At 37.7% G+C, this 24,851-nt stretch overlaps 1 protein-coding gene across 8 annotated transcripts in view; it reads right to left on the bottom strand.

Moving 5' to 3' along the window:
• The window catches only part of ZNF148 (zinc finger protein 148), a 129,749-nt gene that overhangs the window by 26,569 nt on the left and 78,329 nt on the right, over positions 1–24,851 (bottom strand). For all 8 annotated transcript variants that reach the window (XM_036447066.2, XM_036447069.2, XM_036447067.2 and 5 more), the window contains 3 exons: positions 11,698–11,823; positions 1,619–1,742; positions 186–269 (listed from right to left, as the gene is read on the bottom strand). In XM_036447066.2, the coding sequence (XP_036302959.1) occupies positions 186–269; positions 1,619–1,742; positions 11,698–11,823 (334 nt within the window). The remainder of the gene's footprint in view (positions 1–185; positions 270–1,618; positions 1,743–11,697; positions 11,824–24,851) is intronic.

Raw genomic sequence — 24,851 nt, 5'->3', positions numbered from 1 at the left:
TAAAGCCAAGTCTTAATAGTTAACACTGATTTATTAAAAGAAGAAAAAAAGATGAGCTATGATATATACTCTTTAGAAACAAAACCAATCAATGAAAGTGACAACAAGCTGCTGTTACTCATTAAAAATCCTTCCCTAATCTGAATGGTAATTTTAATGACCCTCCTAAGGGCGGCAACACTCACCAGTATGAATCTTCTCATGTCTCTGTAGCAGGTACTTCTGTATGAAACGCATGTCACATTGACTACATTGAAATGGTTTTTCGCCTTAAAATAATTTCACATCCACAAATTAGTTACTGGATAAAACACAGTTTATAGTTACTATTTATGAGGAAAGATAAACCTTAGAAGCTCAAAATTCTGGAAAATTCCAAATTATCCATACAAATGTTTTAAATTGTTCATTAATTTAACTGAATTTTACAAATTATCTAGTGTCATAAATATCTTTTCTTCCTTTTTATCTGCAGAAGATCCACCCGCATTGTTCTCTGTGGTCAACCATCACTTTATGCCTTACTTATTTTCTCCAGAAACTTTCTAAACATCCTTTAAAGAAATCCTGCATCTTCAAATGTTTCCTCTCTGCTGGAGCTTGTCCTTTTAAGGAAAGTATTCTTTGGTCAGCTCTGTGCAAAGAAACTTTCCAGAAATCCTGAAACCTTCCTTACTTTTTCCTCTTCATTTACCACACCTTCTTAAAAGAGAAGTTTATTCTGCATCTCAAACTCTTCACTACCCACTTGGCCTTTAACCCTACATTCTACTTTCTTAAAAGCTACTTATTATCTCCTTGCTATTTATTCTAATGTGTTTATTTCTCAGGTATCTATCCTCTCTGAAGGTTGCACTATGGTTGGTCATACTCTAGTATTCTATGGGACAACAGTATTTTCCTAGTTCATCAAAATGACCTTACTGCCGAAACCGGTTTGGCTCAGTGGATAGAGCATCGGCCTGCAGACTGAAAGGTTCCAGGTTTAATTCTGGTCAAGGGCATGTACCTTGGTTGTGGGCACATCCCCAGTAGGGGGTGTGCAAGAGGCAGCTGATCGATTTCTCTCATCGATGTCTCTAATTCTCTATCCCTCTCTCTTCCTCTCTGTAAAAAAATAATAAAATATATATAGTTTCAAATAACCTTACTACTTTCTCCCCCACAATCCCCTTAATTAAATCTACATGTCTAATCTGTTCTCACAAAGATCTGGACTTTTAGTTCTGCCCTCAACAACTTCATGTTTTTAATTATCATGGTTAATCTTCGATTCCCAAATTCATATTTCAAACTCTATCTAGATGTCTTGCCTAGAAAAATAAATGCTGACAGGCTTTCAATAATACATTCTTTGACTATTTTTCTAGCTAAAATGAACACATTAAGCCAAATAAGTATCCAATCAATTAAAAAATTAGTTAATATTGCACATCCATACTAATTGTTTTCTCATTTAAAGTTTTCCCTGGTTTCCTCCTGACATTCTGGCCTTATGAAATCTCTAATTTGAAATGCCAGGTTAGCTATGGTCTTAGGAATGAATGACATTTACACAAAGATGAAAATAGCAAAGATAATTTTAATGGCCATAAGCCCATTTTAATTCAAGAAATACCTGTATGAATGAAGACATGTCTCTGTAAGTGATAGTTCGTTCTAAAGGCAGCATTGCAGTGCTCACAAACGTGAGATTTAGGGGTTTTCAAACCAAGTGATCCATCCTCATTTATTGTAAGAATCTAGTCCAAAAAAAAAAAAGGCAAAAACAAAAGAAAGAAGTTTTAAAAATGTAATACTAATTTATAAAAATGATAATGCCTTTTAATGCAAACAATGGTCACCAATGATTATGAAATATTTTTCCTAATAACTTTGAAAAGGCTGTTACAATAATGTTATTTACTGTAAAGAATGACTCAGAACAAGTAAAGATCACTAATAAAACCTTAGAAGTTAGTTCTCCAATGTTGATGTTTAAGAGTGCTTAAGTGTTCTGTTAGTGTGAGTATTGTTTTATTTTTCAATTACAAATTCTCACATATACAGAACAAAAGTCTTATGTTTTAGAAATGGTGTAAATATCAATCAGTATATGACTGGTTAAATAAGTAACAAAAATGTATACAATTTAATATTACATGGCCATAAAGTAAAATGAGAAAGCTATTACTTATATGGAATGAGGTCCAGGATTTACTAAGTTTAAAAAAAGCAAGTTTTGCTCTAGTGAGCTTGGCTCAGTGGATAGAGCAGTGGTCAGCAAACTGAGGCTCTCGAGCCACATGCGGCTCTTTGGCCCCTGGAGTGTGGCTCTTCAACAAAATACCACGGCCTGGGCGAGTTTATTTTAAAGAAGTGACATTAGAAGAAGTTTAAGTTTAAAAAATGTGGCTCTCAAAAGAAATTTCAATCATTGTACTGTTGATATTTGGCTCTGTTGACTAATGAGTTTGCCGACCACTGGGATAGAGCATCAGCCTGACTAAAGGGTCCTGGGTTTGATTCCCGTCACGGGCATGTACAGGCCCATCCTGAGGCACATGCAGGAGGCAAACCAATCGGTGTGTCTCTCTTACAGCAATATTTCTCTCTCTGTGTTTCTCTTCCTCCCTTCCATTCTTTCTAAAAATCAATGGAAAAACATTCTTGGGTGAGGATTAACTAACTAAATAAATAAATATAAAAAGCAAGGTTTATAATCCAGTATATAATTCTTGTACTTTTGTATATGAGAGTAATATATATATATATATGTATGTGTGTGCGCGCACACACACACACACATACATATATATATACACACATATATATAAACTACTTGAGAAGGATGTACATAAAATGTACATAACCTCAGTTGTGATGGCTGGGGAACATGGCAGGTGGGAGAGCGACTTTACACTGAACATATTTAATACACTTTTTTAAACCAACATTTTAAATGTTGACCTATTACATTTTCCTCTTTTTTTTAAACCTGTTAACCGAGCGGGACCTATAAATACGTCAAACGTAAACAGTATCGGGAACGGGTAGGACATATGAATACATCCTTGAAATATATGTTGCACCCTGAGAGGGACGGTATATATTTTTTGTAATCTTTATAACTGTTTGTAAAATTTATAATTTTTTAATTCAATGTTTCCATTTTTTATTGGTATTCTTTTCTATTTGTTTGTAATTTTGTATTTTCCTTTGTACTTTATATATAAATAAATGAAAAATATGTATTTCATTTATTTTAATTAAGTATAAATTAAAAAAATAATAATATAAAATTACGTCCACTGGGCGTGACGTACTGACACGTCCTAGTGAAAGAGTATGCGCCCGTTGTACGTTGCATAATTAAAAAGGGAACTCCCCGGTTAACAGGTTAAGATGAGAAAACAAAGTTTTCAAGTCATCCAAGGATAGAATTTAGAGTCTAATTCAATCATTCTAGGACTACTAAACTATTATTAAGCATATTCCTAAAAGTATTTGTTAGACCAATTTGAACGGGTATGGGAAAGGAAGATAGTTGACAAAGAAATCAACCTTATCTCCCTGGTCTTCTTAAGATTGAGAATATTTTGGTCTGGACAGTGCCAGAGAGAAGCCACATTTAGGCCTCATGTATTCCAATTTATCAACCATTTGTTCAACCAGCAACATTATACTGCCTCCCTCATCAGACAAGTGGCAGAGTGAAAATAATCAATGATTCCTTTTTCGTTACTGAGGAGAGAAGAAAGATGGCAGAACATGATTTGAAAATAAGCAAATAAAACCAGGAGATAAGATGAGGAGGAGCATGGCAAGTGAGAGGCAAGCAATACTGGAAGTGGGGGCACAGAGAGTGGGAGCGAAGGAACTGTGTCCACAGCGGGTGGGGAAATCTAGGGAACTGATTAGGGCCTGTAAATACACAGCTATGGTCACTTCCCAACCCTAGAAAAAGGGAGTAGGTGAGGGAAAAAAGATTTTAAATTTTTAAAAATATTTTTTTACTTTAAATTTAGGAAGACAATTCACCCACACTGTATGTAAATCAGTGGTAATTATAATGCAAATTATACAGGGCACTAGGGTTCTGGGCAAACTGCCAATGTGGTCAACAATGCTTCCAAGTTTATGCACAAAAGTCAGAGGGAAACGTTTGGCAGGGGAGCGGAAGTGGGTGTTGCGGCTTCCTGAAGAGTCAGTGGGAATGAAGTTTCATCTACAGTCAGTTAAAAAAATTTTCAAGCCTTCTAAGTCACAACATAATATGAGAGTTAACATTGTGCAAAACAACAACAAAAACACAGAAAGTTTTAAAAAATGACTCAAAATATTTCTAACTTAAAAAAGCAAAAAATTAAGCATTTGTATAAAATAGAAATAAAACCAATATACTATGGCATTTTTTTCACATAAGTTGATAAACAAGAAATCCAGGTTCAAAAAAAAAAGAAAAAGAAAAAGGCAGTTCAACAGCTTCCTGTGGCATACACAGCTACTGCAAGGAACGGCTCTGACAGGAACAAATCTGGCCCAAATTTCTTAATCTGAAACGGAGGTAATCCTGGTCAGTACAAAGCCCTTTTATGGAGACTTAAGCAGTTCTAGGTCCTTGTTGTCTGTCACTAGAGATAATGCTGCCTTTTATCGTGGATTCAAGCCTTAACTCAAGGTGGACTTTATGGATGGAACAGCTAACACTGGCTTGTGAACAGCAGACTAAAAAAATCTAGCATATTTATAAAGCTCAAAGACAGAAAAATCAAATTCTTAGGCATTTTATATTTAATTACCTTTATTCCTTTTCTTTTTAGATTAGAGTAACAAATATCTTTGCATAAAGGACAAAAAGTAAAATTCAACTTGTCTCAGAATACCAATGCCTCTTCAAATTTGTAATCTGTTTTAAATGTAACCACCTAATTTTGTCTGTCTTACTCACCACTATAAACTCAATGTCCAAACAGTGTCTGGAACATAGTGAGACCCTACACATGTTTACTGACGTGGCTCCCTGCTATCCATACCAACCATCCTCACAAGCTTACCGGTTTATTCTTAAAATTTTTTGCAAGAGGTAATACTTTTCAATTTTTCTGAGTCACTAAGTAGTGCCACAGAGAGGTGAGTATGCAGAGAACAAAGTCCCTTAGTGGAACAGAAGTGGCAAATCGATACAGGCAAAATTTTCTTCCTTGGTATAGATTTAGCTTCTTTTTCCTTGTTCACACCCCCTTTTGCCAGATCTTTTAGTAGAAGGTGGTTGCTTTTCTTTTTCACTTCAATAAAAGAATATTACAACTGAAGAATTTGAAATTTAAAACCTAAGGTGTCCGTTATATCTCCACATGATTTATCTTGCCTCCTGTCACTGATACTTTTGAAAAGAATGGTATATAATAATGCCCTAGCCGGTTTGGCTCAGTGGATAAAGCGTCGGCCTGTGGACTCAAGGGTCCCGGGTTCTATTCTGGTCAAGGGCATGTACCTTGGTTGTGGGCACAGCTGTGCAGGAGGCAGCTGATTGATGTTTCTCTCTCATCGATGTTTCTAACTCTCTATCCCTCTCCCTTCCTCTCTGTAAAAAAAAAAATCAATAATATATATGTATATACATTTTTCTTTTAAGAAAAGAATGGTATATAATAAAGAACAAGTAATCAGGCTTTACCAAGAGTGAAGAGATTAGTAATAGTCTAAATAATATTCAACATGCTGGTATTTTTCTTAATTGTTTAATAAATTTAAAATAGAATTCTTCACTGTCAAATGGAACTCAATCTGCTCTCTTTATCTCATGGTCCATTAGAAGGTATGTTTTTGTTCTGAGCCAAATGTGTTCCCAGCTAGTTACCTATCCATGTATAATGGCTTATCTTAAAAAATATACCAACTTTGTTTAGTCAGACAAAGCACTAAACTCTGTCTATCAGATTCAGAGATTTTTCTGTCCTCAAGTGTCAGCCACTGAATAATTGAAACCTGACACCCCTCAGTGAGAAGTTTTGTTCTCTTAAAAAGTAGAGATCTTCCCATATTATGCTAAATATACAACTATGAACTACTAAAATCATTAAAGCATATTTTAAACTAATAATTATAATTTTTATCATACATTCGTAAATCAATCTAAATCTCTAAACCACCAAAAGACAATTTACAGAAAATGGTTTAAATTTCTCACCTACTATCAGTTATTTTACTGAAAGTGGTGGGAAAAGAGATCTTCTAAACTTCTCTTTATTCTTCAAATCCAATTAGAAATGGAAGAACAATTCATCCCCAAAGTCATACAATAAAATAACAAAGTCAGCCAGAGCAATAGTCACCATATTTTAACTGTCTTAGTTATCTCTAAAATCCCATCCTCACATTGTCACTTTCTTTCATTCTTCAGGATTTTATTGTCTCTCAATAGTAGATTTTACATATTACCAAATTTTGTTTTTAAATGGCAAGTTTTTGACAGTGCCAGAACATGAAATACACGATTTCATAAGCATGGTATAATAACATGTTCAACATAACAACCCTGAATTTTAGAAAAGGCTCTGTTTCTCATGTTTTCTAAATATTAATCAGAAAAGTATGTGACATTTTTAAAGAAAGATTTGAATCAAATATTTTAAAATTGAAGTCAATATCATAATCAGATGATAATACCTCATTTTCTCCAAAAACTTCTAATATCAAGACTTGAGATTCTCAAGCTGTAACACAAATCACAATCACATTGGACTCTGAAGTACAAATGGAAATCCACTGAATAAGAACAACTAGGGATGGGGCCTGAGTATATAACTGGAAAATCTCTAAGGTGATTCTAACGCAGTCAGGACAGAGAGCCACTGACGTGAATGCACTGAGATGGAATTAAGTCCACTGAGACTTTTCACACATTTCTAATCACTTTAGTGCTCTGGAGTCCTAGTCCACAGCAAAACAAAAATAGACTAAAAGGAGCAATGGAATATAATGTTAAATGGCCACATAGATATACCAATGTAAAAATAAACAGCATGTCACTAAGGAATGAGACAACTAAGCTATTACAAGCAGACAAGAAACAAAATCTAGCAGTCAACAGTTTACACGATGGTGGGAGTAGGGGGGGGGGGGGGAAGCCCTAATGTCTCGGCCCTCCCAGAGGGCTTATTACAACACATACATAAAAAAATGTTTATAACATCAACTCTAAGGCACTAAAAGCTGAGTCATGTTCAAATGCACTATATTTAAAAAGAAAACAACACATTAAAGATTTCCATCAAAGTGGCTAAAATAAAATTAAGCTTAACATTTAAAAGTGACAAGCTTTTTGCCCTAGCCGGTTTGGCTCAATGGATAGAGCATCAGCCGTCAGATTGAAGAGTCCTGGGTTTGATTCTGGTCAAGGGCACATGCCCAGGTTGCGGTTGCCGGCTTGATCCCCATAGGGGGCGTGCAGGAGGCAGCTGATCAATGATCCTCTCTCATCACTGATGTTTCTCTCTCTCTCTCTCCCCCTCTCCCTTCCTCTCTGAAATAAAAATACATTAAAAAAAATGACAAGCTTTTATTATGTGAAAAATTTACTTTCATAAAACACCTTATTCCATGACAGTATCTAATAACTTGGCCTAGATAACATTCCCTAACTTGATTACCTTCTTTTACAGACATGATTCCAAATGGACTTTGACACCTTTCCAAGTGTCAAATCTACCTTAAGATGACTAAACTTTTTCATATGACAAAGGCTAAGAAAGCAATTAAAATCCATGGCAGCTGAAGATACAATACTTCACACCACAAAGCTTATCTGGAAAGGAGCCACATTTATATGGATATTAGAAGCTGATATTTTTACTGGAATTCTATCATATTACTTTAGTAGTAATTCCTGTACAAATCCTCAATCTAATATGATACATATCCAAGTATTCATCATGGCAAAATTCAAGATTTGGGAAAGGTGCTGGGGAAAAGTGGAGTCTTTTAACCACAATAAATTATAATTCTTTGATAAATTTCAAGATATTTTTAAGAAATGTAAAACAAGCAGCATGCTGATTTATAAACATAAAATAAGCTTTCCTTGCTTTTCATACAAAAAGGCAGAAAGAGTTTAATGAAAAATCAGAAGTACAAATTTTAAACACATTTGAGAAAATAACTCATTGGCTAGGCCTCAAAGTCCCAAAACTCCAGATACAAAAACCATTTATCTGGAGACCACAGACCTGTGTTAAAAACAGTGCACAACCACCTTCTGTCCCACTGTAGGTAACATGTCAAAACAACTGAGTTTGTTATTCTCACACCCCTGTCTGTTACACATTATTTCTAGTCATTTCACCTTCCTAAGAATTCCCTGAAAAGACTGGTCCCAAATACTTTCTTATATAAAATGTACTTAGACTGGGCCAAATATGTCATCTAGCAACTGCAGAGATTATATAAATACTAAAACAATACCTTTAGATATTAAAGTAATACATTATAAACAAATTTATATCAAATAAAAAGCAAAATAGCCTAAAGTCTCTAAAAATCTGATCTATACTTAGAAACACCTAGAACAAATTACCAAATACACTCTACTATAAGATAACAGTCTGTGTTTTAGTCAGAATTTCAGAATACATTACACTCGAGAATAGTACCAGAAAAACATGGTAATAACATACCAAAGAAAATGTAGAATTTACATATATTATGGTATTTATAGACTTGAAATAAATTCCTCATAGATCAGCAGTGAACCCAAAGTAGCATAATCACTATCACAATCATTTTAGAAATTTATTTTTCCCTCCAAACCTGGTATTGATCTATAATGGAGAACCTAATTTGTTAATGTAAAAAAAAAAAAAAAAAAAAAAAAAAAAAGTATCATATAAATTGCTCAGAAAAACATTAACCCCAAGAAAAGAGAGATTTCAGAAAACATGAATTTAAAATGCCAATGATTATGAAAAAAACAAAACAAAACCATACACACACACACACCACATAACAAATTAAGTATGACCAGTAACTAAGGAAATTAAAATGTAAACTATACTGAAATGCCCATAAACTACAAAAAAAGCAAAAGTCTCATACTCAAGGCTGATGAAAGTGTAGACAGACACTTCAGGCCACTGCAGGTAGCAACCGGAACATTTCTGGAAAGAGTGACATCATCAAGAAACCTTTTGATGCCTGGACAATGTGGCTCAGTGGCTGAGCACTGACCTACGAATCAGGACGTCATGGTTCGATTCCCAGCCACAGGGCCCATGTCCAGGTTTCAGCCTCGATCCCCAAGTGTGGGGCATGCAGGAGGCAGCCAATCAATGACTCACTCTCATCACCGATGTTTCGATCTCTTTCTCCCTCTCCCTTCCTTCTGAAATCAATAAAAATGTTTTTTAAGTCCATGCCCTATGATTCAGGAGTGCACAAATATCTATATACAAACATTTGATGTGCAACATGATTTAAAATGAAGATAAAGAGAATACAAATTTCCAACAACAGAGCAGTCATTGAATATCATGTGATATCTTGTAGGCAGTTCAGGCAGGCAGGCGGCGTAAGGTGCAGAGGCTTCTCGGGGAAGTGCATGCACTCTGAGTAAGAGGCCCTTGCGCAGAAAAGGCTGCTTTTTTCCTTTGAGCCCAGTAAGCACCAGGAGCCCTTCTTAGTAGGTAGCCTTTTTCTTCTTCTTCTCAGGGTTCACATAATCTGATTGCCTCCTGCCCCAATCAGGGTAGCTTCCCATGGTTATTTTCCAACCTCCAGATCTTTGCAATCACAGTTCCCTTTCCCTTGGATTTTCTTCCCGTACACTCTCCTCAGCCAAATCCATTCAGGTTAGGACTTTTCTGATCCCCCATCAGGAGACAAGGCTCTTCCTGTCAGGCCACACCTGCTTGGATGTATCTCAGACCCAGCAAAGAGCACTCAGGGTAAAGGCTGGGCTGCTCCAGGGTACCATGGGGATCCCAGGCTCCGGGCAGGCTGCAGTACAGGCTGTGAGGGCATCACAGAGGCGAAAGTGCTGACCATGGGTATGACATACATCCTGCAGGCATATCCTGAGGAAAGGTTTGGGGCTGCTATGACCCAGGCAACTACCAAAGGAGCTATCTGTTGCCTGTAAGAGTCCACGGAGTTTGGGAGTTTTGAAGATCTGAGCAAGATGCCTGGGGCAGCTGATGCTAAAGCCACGGTCTGGCCAGGAAGTAGCAGGGGGTAGGCGCCTGGCCTTTGGGCTAGGGTCTGGCGTCCAAATGCAGATCAAAGGAGCCAACATCACCACCAAAGGCCCCAAACAGCCTCACCAGCAAACTGGGGGGGTGGAAGGCACAATTAGGTGTGCCTGGCTGCCCCATCATACATGGGATGCAAACCACAGGCTGCGAGCATCACCATATGACAAAATAAAGTTATGTAGCTAGTAATACCCTTATAAAACCATTAATAACTTTAAGTGTAAAAATAGTTTACACATACTTCAAGTGTTAAAAATCTGGAAATTCTATATATCTACAAATTTGAAAACTGAAAGGGACTACAGCAGAAAACTAAGGTAGTTACCTTTAGGAAACATGACCATGGGTTATTTTAATCTCTCTATTTTTCAAATTTTTCTCTAACAGGCACACTTATGTATCCCAAAAGCAGTGGTATGTTGGTAAATGTTTAACAACAGGTTAAGAAGTCATGGGGCTGGGAAGGGTTTACTGATTTCTGTAGTGTAATTATTCTCATCATGGCTAATTTTAACCTACCAATGGTTTTAGCCCTGGCTTGCAAAATTCCTGAAAACTTAGCAATTAGCTCTGGCAAGCCAGTACCAACTGGTTCCAGTACACCACTGGGAATCCAAAAGTATACAAAGATATGAATGGTAATTATGACTAAAATCACATATGCAAAAACAATTAGCCATCAAAAAATAAAGAGGTCATGTTATAATATGATCTTCTTAAAAAAGCCTTCTTCACTATATGAGGAAAGTACACCCAAAAGGTATTTATTGAGTCTCTTATTGTACCTACTATTCCAGGCTCTTGGGATATACCTGTGAAGAAAATAAAGTCCCTGTACTTATGAAGCTTACATTCTATTCATATACATACTTTTTATTGGTTTCAGAGGAAAGGAGAGGGGGGGAGAGAGAAGCATCAGTGATGAGAGAATCATTCACTGGCGGCCTCCTGCAGGCCCCCGTTCAGACTGAGCCTGAAACTCAGGCATGTGCATGTGCCCTGACTGGGAATCGAACTATGACCTTTATAGGTCAACGCTCAACCACTGAGCCACACTAGTTAGGCTTACATTCTATTCTAATACAGGTATTTCACAACCTTTTCCTGATGAAAAATTGGTACTGAATTTTCCTAAAACCATAATATTAAAATAAAATTAATATAAATGAAAAGCAGGGCATTGCATACCATCTGCCAGTTTTTAAAGAGAAAGACAAAGGGAAAGAAAAGTTTGCTTTTAGAAAAAAGACACAGTGAAAGCAAAGTGAAAAAATTTAAAGCAATGGCCCACCACCTCCATGCAGGCATGAACCCCTTCCTCCTAGCTGCTGATGCAACATTCCAACTTTGCTAACCCATACGATACTTTATACAGCTGCCTCTGGTCCAGTCACCTTCCTGCCCATATGATTAACCAACAGTTTGGGGTTAATAGGTTAGGGACTACCACCTTCATATATTCTCTTACTTTTGCAGGAGAACGTTGCTTCCGTTTCTTCTTTTTCTGTAAGTCTACTGGCTCTCTGATTTGTTTTTTATCTCTCATCAGTTGCTCAGATACATCAGTAAAAGTAATTTCCTGCTTTACACTTATCTGTTAAAAAAAAAAAAAGAAAGCCAATTTTAGAAATAAGGTCCATTGTGACAAAAAAACAACAGAAAAAACACAACACTGCATGTTTAATCCTTTGCTAATCCTACATAAATATGGCTCCCTGGATAATCTGAGTGTATGCAAGTAAATAGCTCGGTGAAGAATTCATTAATAGGTAACTAAAAAATAAGAAGCAAGAGTATATAAACTGAGGGATAAACTAAGATTTTACAAACAATTATCTGTAAAAAATAATAAAGAAGTCCTGGAAAAAGATGATTATAAGACCTACCAGAATAAAGTGGAAGTCAACATAAACATCAATTTCATTCCCACATTTAAGAAAAGTGATGCTAAAGTTTAAAGCACACTAAAAAGGTTAAATCCAAGGGGGGAAAAATCAATAAAATAGTCGGCGATAAAAGGAGTATTTTGACTTCACAATGGGCTGTCTCAATTTACAAAATATCAAGAAAACAACAAAATTCTAAAAGGTAGTCACATAAAAAGAAAGGTAAGACAAATAATGAAAACCCAATTACCTTTAAGAACAATACTTTTAACCAGCATATTAGCCAGTATTTTTCTGGTTTCTCAAGTAAACCATTATCAAATATGTTATGGAACTGCATATGGTTTTAGGCTGCCTGCTATGTACAAGGCACGACGTTAACTACACAATAAATATAGAACTACTACAAGAAAATTAAGATATCAACAATATTATCTATCTTCAGATCTCAGTTTTCACAGATATGAAGAGTTATTTGTCCTAAAAAAAAAAGAATACAGTAAACCTTCAATTTTGCTGACCAAATTTAATGGACTTTGGATTTAACAGACAAAATTTCCAGTCCATAAGTCATAGGTGAAAATTAACATCCTATTAATTTTAAAATGTTTTTAACCAAGATTTGCTTATAATTAACAGGTGTATTTTTTTGTTATTAAGTCACTGTTATTTTTAACAAACTTGAGCAAATAGGCCATATGTTAGTAAAAGCACTATAGTAATTTCATCAACATAAATATTACATATCTACACCTATAGTCTACATATTAAACCCAAGAGTCACTGTCCATAAACAATGTTTAGTGAATGATCACACCTACCACTCTCAAGTGGTAACTGGTTCTGCTATCTCCAGGGGTGTGGTGTGCCTTTCCAGGCAGTTTAAGCTGGTGCTGGGTGATGTTCCAGCCTACGCTAAGCCACGCCCTAGCCATGTGCATTTGTTTACTCACAGTGGCTGGTGAGTAGACTCACTTATATTCACTATAAGTTTGAAATTACTGTAATACATGCAGGAAAGTTTAATTTTCTGTGAAATTAAACTTTTCACACATAGTTAATTTTAATGACACAAATGTGTCTATATAAGTAAAAACAGGTAAATTAATTAATTTGTCAAAATTGTAATACACCCATTTGGAACACATACTTTATTATATAACAAGGCCTGGTGCACGAATTGGTGCATGGGTGGGGTCCAGCCGGCCCTCCCTGATCAGGGCTGATTGGCTCCACCCCTGATGGGGGGAAGAGAGGGAGGCCGGTCAGGGGCGGGGCTTGCCAGGGGAGGGGCCACTGGTTGTTGGCTGGCCAGCCCCATCCCCTGGTCAAACTCCTAGCTGAAGGTACAATTTGCATATTAGCCTCTATTATATAGGATAGACTTTCTGCTTTAAGAAACTCCATCACCCAAATTAGTCCCTTATATGAGGTCTTAATGTACATAGGCACACTGTTAACATTGTGAAAGCAGATCCAAATCTAAATATTGTCAATGGATCAAAGCATTATGAAAGTTAATAGGCACATAGCAAGTTACATTTTTAGAATGCTCCAATAGGCTATCGCTGATAAATGGAATAAAGTAATCTCCTCTCTAATCAACTACACATTAAAGTACAGTATATGGTCCCGCCTAAGGAGTAAAGAAAAGATGTCAGTAAATCCAAAAAACTTTAAGTGATGGGTATAATAATTCGGCTAGAAAAAGTGAGTTACAAAAAGTTTAAAGAAGCACAACAAAAAAGACAGTAATTCACCCATAAGTTATTTACTCTTTTCTTGAGAACGATCTTTAAAAGAAAATGAAGTTCTCTTTACAAGAAAAGTGTTACTTTTCGCCTATGTCAAACGAAATGTAATTAATCAAAGCAACCATCTACACCTGGGTGATATCTGAAAAGATTGGTTTGCTAGATTTTCAAAACATATTTATTAAAGCAGCATGGAAAGAATAAACTAGGAAGTATGGTAATTTCTTAAAAAACAAAAACAGCCCTGGTGGGTGTGGCTAAGTTGGTTGAAGCATCATCCCATGCAGCAAAGGGTCTCGGGTTTAATTCCTGGCTGAGGTGCATACAGGATGGCAACTGACGGATGTTTCTCTTACATCAATGCTTTCTCTTTCCCCTCTCTCTCTAAAATCAATAAAAACATATTCTCAGGTGAGGATTTAAAATACAATAATAATAAATAAATAAAAAACACCTGCTGGTTTCTTCCTCATCACCCATTTTACTATTTTACCTAGACCCCTGTGAAACCAAATGCCTACATTTGGGGTGTAAATTTCAATGCTGCTCTTACTACCAAACTAGAGGTACCATTAACGCTGTCACAAACATCCTGCCCATCCTTCTTTCATAGATTTGACTAAACCCAGGCATTTCTCCACCTAAAACTTTAAGACTCTTCTACCGATTGAAGCTCCCTCTGCGTCTCCCACTATGAAAGTGGGGAAGCTGGTAGGCAAGACTCCCGTGTCATATCTTCCCTCTACACGCATGTACAATAACTTCTTCCTTAGCATCCTTAGAAAACTTTGAGTGCTATAGTATCAGTACTTCCTCACCCCTTACCATGGTCAAAGCTGGTTCTTTCTTGCTCATTATAAAATATATCTCATAATTATTCTGAACAGATTCTAAATATAAGGTCTCCTTCATCAACAAAACAAAAAGTAAACCTAGTGAATGGAAGAAGATATTCACCAATGATATATCCAATAAGCAACTAATACCCTTATCTTAACTTTATTTTTAAAATATATTTTATTGTTTTCATAGAGAAAGGAAGGAGAGAGAGACAAAAGCATCACCAATTGGCTACCTCACATACATCCCCTACTGGGGACCAACCCCACAATCTGGTTCATAGGTCAATGCTCAACCACTGAGCCACATTGTCCAGGTTAATACCCCTTATTTTTAAAGAAGTTATTTATAAAAATCCCATATAACTCCCTCCCCAAAAACAAACAATCCAATTAAAAAGTAAGCAGAGGACCTGAATATACACATCTCCAAAGAGGATATACAGATGGCCAACAGACATATGAAAAAATGTTTAATGTAACTAATCATCAGAGAAATGCAAATTAAAATCACAATCAGATATCCTCTCATACCTGAGAGAATCGCTACCATCTACAAATCAAGAAATAAGTTTGGTAAGAATGTGAAAAAGAGAAACTTTGTGTACTGTTGGTGGGATGCATATTGGTGCAGCCACTATGTATTGTAAAACAGGATGGGGAGGATTCTCAAAAACTAAAATTGGAACTGCCTTGTAACCCAGAGATTTCACTTCTGAGCAAATATCCAAAGAAAACTAAAACACTAATTTGAAAGTATATATGCACCCCTATATTCATTGCAGCATTATTTACAGTAGCCAAGATATGGAAGCAACCCTAGTACCCATCAGCACACAAGTGGACATAAAAACAGTGGGACATATATACAATGGAGTATTAGCCATAAAAAAAGAATGAAATCTTATAATTTGTGACATCATGGATGGACCTAGAGAGTATTATGCTAAGTGAAGTAAGTCAGACAGAGAAAGACAAATGCCATATAATTTCACTTGTATGTGGTCTCTAAAGAACAAAATAAAGGAACAAACAAAACAGGAAAAGATTTATAGATACAGAGACTGGACTAATAGTTGCCAGAAGAGAGAGGGATTTGGAGGCTGAGTAAAAAGGTGAAAGGATTAAGAAGGTTGGTAGTTAAAAAATAATCTATTGGGATTTAAACTACAGCATCTATACATATGAGAGCCTAAGCAACCAAACAACCAGTCAACCAGTCACTATGACATGCACTGACCACCAGGGGCAGATGCTCAGTGCAGGAGCTGCCCCTTGGCGGTCAGTGCGCTCCTACAGTGGAAGCACAGCTCAGCTGACCTACCCGTCCCAGTGGTCCACCAGCCTGGTGGCAGTCACTCACTCCCTCAGTAGTTCTGCAGATCCAATCTCCAGAGAATGAGGCAGGCATCGATGGACCCATGCTGCCAGCTCCATCCCAACAGACTGCCAGTTTGGGCCCAATCCCCAAAGGCCGCCCTGAGGGGTTCCACAAATTTGTGCACTGAGCCTCTACCGGTAGTAAAAAACATAATCAATAATCCTATCTAATAAAAGAGTAACATGCAAATTAACCATCACTCTGCTACACCTACCAGCCACGCCCCACAGGCCAACCAGAGCAAGGATGCAAATTAACCCAACCAAGATGGCTGCAGCCACAGAGCGAGCAGGAGGGAGGCTAGGGTTTCCCAGGCAATTGAGGAAGCAAAGCTTTTCACACACCCTGGCAGGCCCAGGCCTCCACTCAAGGGTAGAAAGTTTCAATTATAGAAGATACATAGCCGAAACCGGTTTGGCTCAGTGGTAGAGCGTCGGTCTGTGGACTGAAAGGTCCCAGGTTTGATTCCGGTCAAGGGCATGTACATTGGTTGCGGGCACATCCCCGGAAGGAGGTGTGCAAGAGGTAGCTGGTGGATGTTTCTCTCTCATTGACGTTTCTAGCTCTCTATCCCTCTCTCCTCCTCTCTGTAAAAAATCAATAAAATATATTTAAAAAAAAAAAAAGATACATGAATTCCAACAGAAATGGCAGCAGCCACAGAGCTGCAGAGAGCAAGAGGCTAGGGTTGCCCCAGGGAGGTAGGCTTCTGCAGCCCTGGCCGGCCCAAGCCTCTGATTAAGGCTACAAAGTTTCAATTATAGAAGATAAATAAATCCCAGATACCAGGGCCTCCACTTGGGTCACCAGGGGGTGTGGCCAGCCTGCAAACCACCACAGGCCCCTTGCCCAGGCTGCCCCATCCCCCAAGGAAACCCCCACCCTGATCAGATACACCCTTTAGGGCAAACCAGCTGGCCCCCACCCATGCATCAGGCCTCTATCCTATCTAATAAAAGAGTAATATGCAGATTAACCATCACTCCAACACACAAGATGTCTGCCCCCATGTGGTCAAAGATCCTGCCCCCAAGTGGACACGAGATGGCCACCACAAGATGACCAGCAGGGAAGGGCAGTTGAAAGGGACCAGGCCTGCAAGGGAGGGCAGTTGGGGGTGACCAGGTGGCCAGAGGAGGGAAGTTGGGGGTGACTGGGCCTGCAGGGGAGGGCAGTTAGGGGTGACCAGGCCTGCAGGGGAGGGCAGTGAGGGGCAAATAGGCTGGCAGAGGAGCAGTTAGGCATCAATCAGGCTGGCAGGGGAGTGGTTCGGGGGTGATCAGGCTGGTAGGCAGAAGCGGTTAGGGGAAATCAGAAAGGCAGACAGGCAAGCAGTTGGGAGCCAGCAGTCCTAGATTGTGAGAGAGATGTCCAACTGCCCGTTTAGGCCTGATCCCTAAACAGGCAGTTGCACATCCCTCGAGAGGACCCATATTGGAGAGGGTGCAGGCTGGGCTGCACAAATTTCGTGCACCGGGCCTCTAAGTACTGTAATAACTAGGTATGGTGCCAGGTGGGTATTTGAAATTCCAGAGGATCACTTGTAAAGTAAATGATTATCTAACCACTATACTTGAAACTAACACAAAATGATAGTGAATGTAAAGTGTAATTGAAAAATAAAATTTAAAATAAATAGTCTCCTTTTCAAAGGTCTTCACATGTAAAAGGGGAATTTTGATGCATTACAAAAAGTAAATAAACTAATTAAAAACAGCACATGTTAGGCTCAACTTAAATGAATGGAACAGGGTATAAGGACAGGAATGAGAGTGAGAAATTAATCAAGATCTGATATAATTGCAAAAGTCTTCATGGATGAAGCACAGGACTTAAGCAGAATTACAACTTTATCAGTGTATCCCTCATTTATTTTTTTTCTTCCCAAAACTTCTATTCTTCTCGACTTCTTTCTTCCAGACTCAATGTTAAAAAGTGATACAACAAATGTAATTGTACCTAAAATAATGTTGCCAGACCCAGTAGGCAATGAATAAATATTTTATTTGGTTTGCAAATTTTGGTCTACCCAACTCCCAAAAAAGAAGGTGACTCCTCAGAAAGAACTTGTCCTCCTCTTCAGTCTCAATGTCCTGCATTCATATCCAGTAGCATCCAATTCATTTCAATTAACCTTATCAGCCTTGCTGTTTTAGGGTATTATCATCTCCCTGGTATGTTCTTCCATGAATAAATTAATATAAAACTGTTTTCCTGTCATTTCCCCAAATAGGGATCTATCCTAACTCCTTGTTGCCCATGGTATGAATTATATTCTCTCAGCTAAGCTTTCAAGATTCTTTATGATGTGCTTTATAGACTTAGGACACTTGACAGAAGTATCTGTCTTTAACAAACTCTACTCTCCTTTTAATTATCAATTTTAATTTTTGATATTCTCATTCATCTTCCTGTCCCTGTTTGAATAAAAAGTTGTGGTATCTTTGTGCTTTCCTTTTTACTCTGTGCTATGATTCCATTCCTACCCATCTCCAAGACTCTGCTGCTTCACTGTCTCCAAAATAATCTCATACTCCACCAGTCACTTTTCTGCCACTTAAACTTTCCCTATAAAAAAACTTCTCCAAAATCTTCTAACAAACTTCCTTCTTCTTACAGCCAAACGTTTTGAAAGAAGTGAGCATGCAGACAAAACAACTGCTCCCAAATTTATTCTAAGAGAAAAAGTACTACATAGCCAAATAAAAAAGGATGTGGTTAACTATCACTAGGAGGAATTTGTTCCAAAATACTGCTAGGAAACAAGTTGAATCAAGGTCACCACAAATAGACTAAGTGTTAAAATATAAAAAGAAAGATATAACACAATTTATTGTACTACAAACATGCTCTCTAAAGAAAGAATGTTACAAATATTTGGAAATATTCATGGAGTCCAAAAAAGAAGAAATTTAAGATCAAGCATATATGTGTGCACTTGTGTGTCTGTGTGTGTGTGTATGTGTGTTTCCAGATGATTTTGGCAAGAAGAGTTAGGGGTAACCAGACAACAGGAAGATTTCTGATTCAAAGCTCACCAAGCCACATAACAGGGTGGGGACAGGCAGTAGCAGACTGATGGACAGCCCTTTGTGTGAATCATGAACCATAACCCTCCCTTCAGTCTAAACTATGATTGCAAGCACAAGTTTGAAAGAAACTATATTTATCAGAGTTTGAGAAAGTCAACAACTATCTTTCAATAACAAAAAAGGTTAAGGAGTCTACAATAAAAAAAAAAAATTCTAGTCTACTTCCTTATGATATTTCTCACTATAAATTTGCATTTGGTTTGCTATATCAGCATCTTATAATTTAGACAATCTATACTAATAATAGAGGAATATGCAAACGACTGAACAGTAGGCTGTGTGGGGCGACCAGGTAAGCAGGGGGGCCAGTTCGGGGCGACCAGGCTGTTGGGGGGGCGGGGGGGGGGGGGGGGGGGGCAGTTAGAGGCAACCAGGCCATCAGAGGAGGACAGTTGGAGGTGACCAGGCCAGCGAGGGGGAGTTAGGAGCGATCAGGCAGGCAAGCAGGTGTGCAGTTAGGAGTCAGAGGTCCTGGATTGTCTGACTGCCTAAACAGGCAGCTGGACATTCTCCAAGGGGTCCTGGATTGGAGAAAGTGCAGGCCATGCTAAGGGACACATTCCCCCACCCATGCACGAATTTGGTGCACCAGGCCTCTAATCCTATATAATAAAAGCCCAATATGTTAAGTGTCCAGCTGTCCAGTCAGCCATTCAATCATATCTTAAGGCCACTCAACTGCTCACTATGAGTGCACTGACCACCAGGAGGCAGATGCTCTGACCAGTAGGTTAGCTTGCTGCTGGAGTCTGGCAGATTGGGACTTGAGTGAGACAGGCCAGACACACCCTGGAGCCCTCTTGTGGTCCTCCTGGCTGGCCAACCTCCCGTGTCCCTCCCCGGCCCTGATAGTGCACCGGTGGGGTCCCTTGGCCTGGCCAGTACCCTCTTGCAATCTGGGAGCCCCTCAGGGGATATTAGAGAGCCAGTTTCAGCCTGATCCTAGAGACCAGACAAAGGGATCAAGTTATCCTACCTGAAATAGTGCTGCCCATCCCAGTCCTATCTATCTCACCGGGAAATTCTATTCTCAACTTCCTAACATCATGGTTTAAGTTCTCTCCTGTTCTCATGGCAGTTGTTCTGGATCCATCCCTCTAGTATATCTTTTATCCCACCTCTATTTTGTAAGAGTTTCAGTGGTTCTCAAATGTGGTCCAGGAACTCCTGAATGTCCCTGACACACTTTCAGGTGGTCCACAAGATCAAAAAAGATGTTCATAATACCTGTTGTTGTTTTTTTCACTTTCCTCTCACAAACATACGGTAGTATTTTGCAGAAGCTAACTACATGTGCTGTCAACAGATGTGGAATGAATTAGCAAATTTGAGAATCCAGTTCTCTTAATAAGCCAGACAATAAAAAGATTTGTAAAATTGTAAAACAAGTGCTAGATTTTGTTTTTAAAAAAATAGGGTTAGATTTCATTTAAAATGTTATATGTTAACATATAAGAGAACCTGTTGTTTATAAATTATTAAGTAAAATTTTAAATTTCTCAGTTTCTATTTCTAAAATAACAAATATTGATATATAATTAACATAAGCAAGAGCTGTTAGGAATCCTTTTGAAGAGTAAAGGATACCAGAAATTTTGAGGACCACTGACCAAAATACTTAACTATATTCTGCAACCCCTGCTTCTCCATTCAATCTTTTTTTAACACAGATGTCAGGGCCCCAGCAACATAATGAAATCACTATAGATGTGTGTGCATGTGGGGTTTAGTAGATATACATGTATTTCCTAGCACAGTCTGCTGAGATCACCAAGGCGTGATGACATTCAACACACCTAGCACCCAAAACTTTAGTTTCTAAATACCATGATCCAAATAAAAGAACTGGGGCTCCTTGAACTGACTGAATCCAAAGCTGGGTAGAGGAAAATATAAGACAACCGTGGGACATCCTGTGGTGCCAGAAGTGAAAATGCCTGAAAAGGGATCAGCACATGTCAAAGGACACAAGCCAATCTGAAAGAGCTCCTAATGGGCAAGGCTGGGACAATTTGAGCAACAAAATAAATAGTGTCAATATTGGATTATAAGTTACAGAAAATAATGGAAAGCCATCCTATATAATAAAAAGCTAATATGCAAATCGACCGAATGGTAGAACTACTGGCCGCTATGATGCACACTGACCACCAGGGGGCAGATGCTCAATGTAGGAGCTGCCTCCTGGTCAGTGCGCTCCCACAGGAGAAGCATCAACCAGAAGCTGAGCTCACGGCCGAAGAGTGCAGCAGCAGTGGCAGGAGCCTCTCACACTTCTGTGGCAGCACTAAGGATGCCTGACTGACAGCTTTTTTTACTACCTGAAATGAGGCACTGGCAACACAATATCACTTCTGTGGGACTGACAAAAAAATTCAGAGCCTCAAGCTAATCATGAGAAAGCATTAGACAAACTCAAACTGAGAAATTCTACAAAACAACTAATATTCATCAAGTATCAAGATCATAAAAGATAAGGAAAGACTGAGCAATGCTACATCATAAAGGAGACTTAAGAAGATACAACAACTAAATGCAATGTGGAATTCTGAATTGAATCCAGGTTTAGGAAAAGGCCATTAAGGGAAAAAAAAATATAATTAAGGTCTATAAAACTACTAATGAATAGCATTTTACCAAATTTACGTTCCTGGTTTTGATAATATAGTATGGTGAATAAGCTTAATATTAGAGGAAGCTGGGTGATGGGTTTATGTGAGCTTTGTACTACTATGATTTTTTTCTAGCTACAAAAATATTTAGCATCCCAATTTAACATATTAAATATGTGCAGATTTTTGTATATCAATTATACCTCAATAAAGCTGTTTTTAATATATTCAATATTTATATGGTATCCTACAAATTTGTGATACCTCAGCATAATAAATTAAGATGTATCTAACATTTACTATGTGCCAAACACTGTCCCAGTTGCTAGAAGACAGTGGTTGGAAGAGTTGTGGGCGAGGTCCATGGTTTCTAGACTTGTACTCTATTGAATGTAATCCTATAATAACACTATGAGATTAGTTCTTTTCATCTCATCCTAAAAATAAGAAAACTAAGGTTAGGTTACAAGTAAAGTCCTATTAAGAGGGGAAACCAAAACTTAAACAAATCTTCCAAATCTAGCAACTCAGATTCAGACTATTGTGATCTGTAAATTACATTTTATCCTTATGTTACCAACAAGAAAACTAAAACCTCTGGGAATTAAGTATCTTACCCAAACATTAAGTTTCAAAACTAGGACTTTAAACTAAGATTGTTATTTCCATTAACAAACCTAATTATTCAAACTTACTTAAAAATCACTTTTGCGTGAACATATTTTATTTTTACACACATGAACTATAGTTTGCCAGAATGTGCAAACAGTTTCTAGTGGTTCTATAACATCTACTATTAAAGGAAAATAAAATAATTTTTAAAAGAGCAAAGTAGACAAAAACACCAGTAATATTTACATGAAGCATAAGACTTGAGTTTTAATCCCTCCTCTTCCAATTGCTATCTGGGTAAACTCAGCTTCCAGAAGTAGAATGGCAAAGCAAGAAAAGCACAGGTTGGAGTTAAAGGAAACACAATCTAATTCTAAATAGTAATATTAGCAGGAAAACTGATCAACTAAATTTTAATCATTTGAAACTTTTTTCATCTGGAAAATGGAGGAAATAATGCTCATGGAATTTCTACAGAGTTAAAGAAATTACATACATAAAACATCAACTGTAGTACACAGCAGTACATAATAAATTCTTGATGTCACTTATTATCATTATCATTTTCTCATCTATTAATTAGTGGCAGTAGTGATATCCATCCATACACATCAAAATATCAAATAACATCAAGAACATCTTAAAAACTTCCAAATTCTACTCAAATATTTATGGTTATTAATTATTATACAATTATAGATGAGTAATTCCTTAGATACAAAGAGTGTTACCAATTTCTACAAAACATCACTTAAACATTCTATTTTCTAAAACTCAATATTGCTAAAAATAATCTTTCCTTTCACATCAGAACATCTATACTAATTCCCTGTCTTTCAATAAGCTATATTATCCCAGTCTCCTATCTAAAGACAACTTTTATTTTTCTTCTCCACTTCTAACCCAAAACCAAATCCTGTTGTTTTCCTCAACATCATATAAAAATCTAGAAATTATATGTCACATTTCCTATTCTAGATCATTTATAAAGATATTAAGTTGGGAGTTTCATACTCTACCCAAGGGAGAACCGCTCAACTTCTCTTGCCTACAAACCGGCCAGTAGAAACCTAGAACCTTAAAAAACCTTGGCTCCGTGGATGGAGCGTTGGTCCCGGGTTTGGTTCAAGGCCAGGGCGCATGCCCAGGTTGCGGACTAGATCCCCGGTAAGGGCCGTGCAGGGGGCGGCCTAAAGATGATTCTATCTCATCACTGATGTTCCTATCTCTCTCTTTCCCTCGCTGAAATCATCAATAAAAAATATATATTTTTAAAAATGTATATTGAATAATCACATGACAAAAATGTCTACATATAACATCACATTATAACTTTTAAAGTGCAAATAGTCTACTAAGTCTAGTTTTCAATAAATAGTAAAATAAATTACAATACAGTTATATGACATTATGCAGTTAGAAATCTTACTTTTGAATAACATCGGTGACAGTGAAATATTCATGCTTTAAGGTTAAGTTATGAACAGATAGACTTACAATTTATACAAACACAAATACATATGCATGTAACAAATTTTATACAAATACACAAATACATCACAAAAAATAAAAAAGGAAACACTAAAATGCTAACAATGAAATGTTAGTAGTTTAGTAAAATCACAGCAATTTTTATCTTCTCTAGACTTTTCAAATTTTTTAGCATTTCCTCAAACAAGTATGTGTTACTTCATAATCTTAAAAAAGTATTAAGTTCAGTCTTAATATAAATCCCTACCATTAACTTAAAAATATATTTATCATTATCTTTTTTTTTTAAATATATTTATATTTTATTGATTTTGTACAGAGAGGAAGGGAGAGAGATAGAGTTAGAAACATCAATGAGAGTCATCAATCAGCTGCCTCTTGCACACCCCCTACTGGGGATATGCCCGCAACCAAGGTACATGCCCTTGACTGGAATAGAACCCGGGACCTTTCAGCCCCCAACCAACGCTCTATCCACTGAGCCAAACCGGTTTCGGCTTTATCATTATCTTAATACTAGTAGCCCAGTGCACGAAATTCGTGTACATTAAAAGGGGAATAATTAGAGGAAATAATTTAATATTGCTATTTGCCCTTTCTCTATAATAGAAGTGTCAGGGATGAAAGAAAATTAGTAAAATATATATGAAAACCTTCCTCCTGTCAGAGTCAAGTCCCCGCCTACCCACATATGCCTCAAAATCATGTGAGACCAAGACCCAGCTACCCCCCACCACCAGGCTAGATCCAGACCCAGCCAGTCCCACCCTTGTCAAGCCCCACCGGGCAGGGGGCATAGCCTCAGGTCCCCTAGCCTTGCACCAGGACAGGGGGGCTTGGCCTGAGTTCCCCCAGCCCACACTGGGGCAGGGGGCATGCCTTGAAGTCCTCCGTCAAGCCCTGCCAGGTGGGGGGACATGGCCTGAAATCCCGTCAAGCCCCACTCAATGGGGGG

The sequence above is a fragment of the Pipistrellus kuhlii genome, unplaced genomic scaffold (genome assembly GCF_014108245.1).
Source record: "Pipistrellus kuhlii isolate mPipKuh1 unplaced genomic scaffold, mPipKuh1.p scaffold_m20_p_2, whole genome shotgun sequence".
In the NCBI taxonomy this organism is placed as follows: domain Eukaryota; kingdom Metazoa; phylum Chordata; class Mammalia; order Chiroptera; family Vespertilionidae; genus Pipistrellus; species Pipistrellus kuhlii.
Note: the sequence above shows the minus strand (reverse complement) of the source record. Positions and strands in the feature narration are given on the sequence as shown.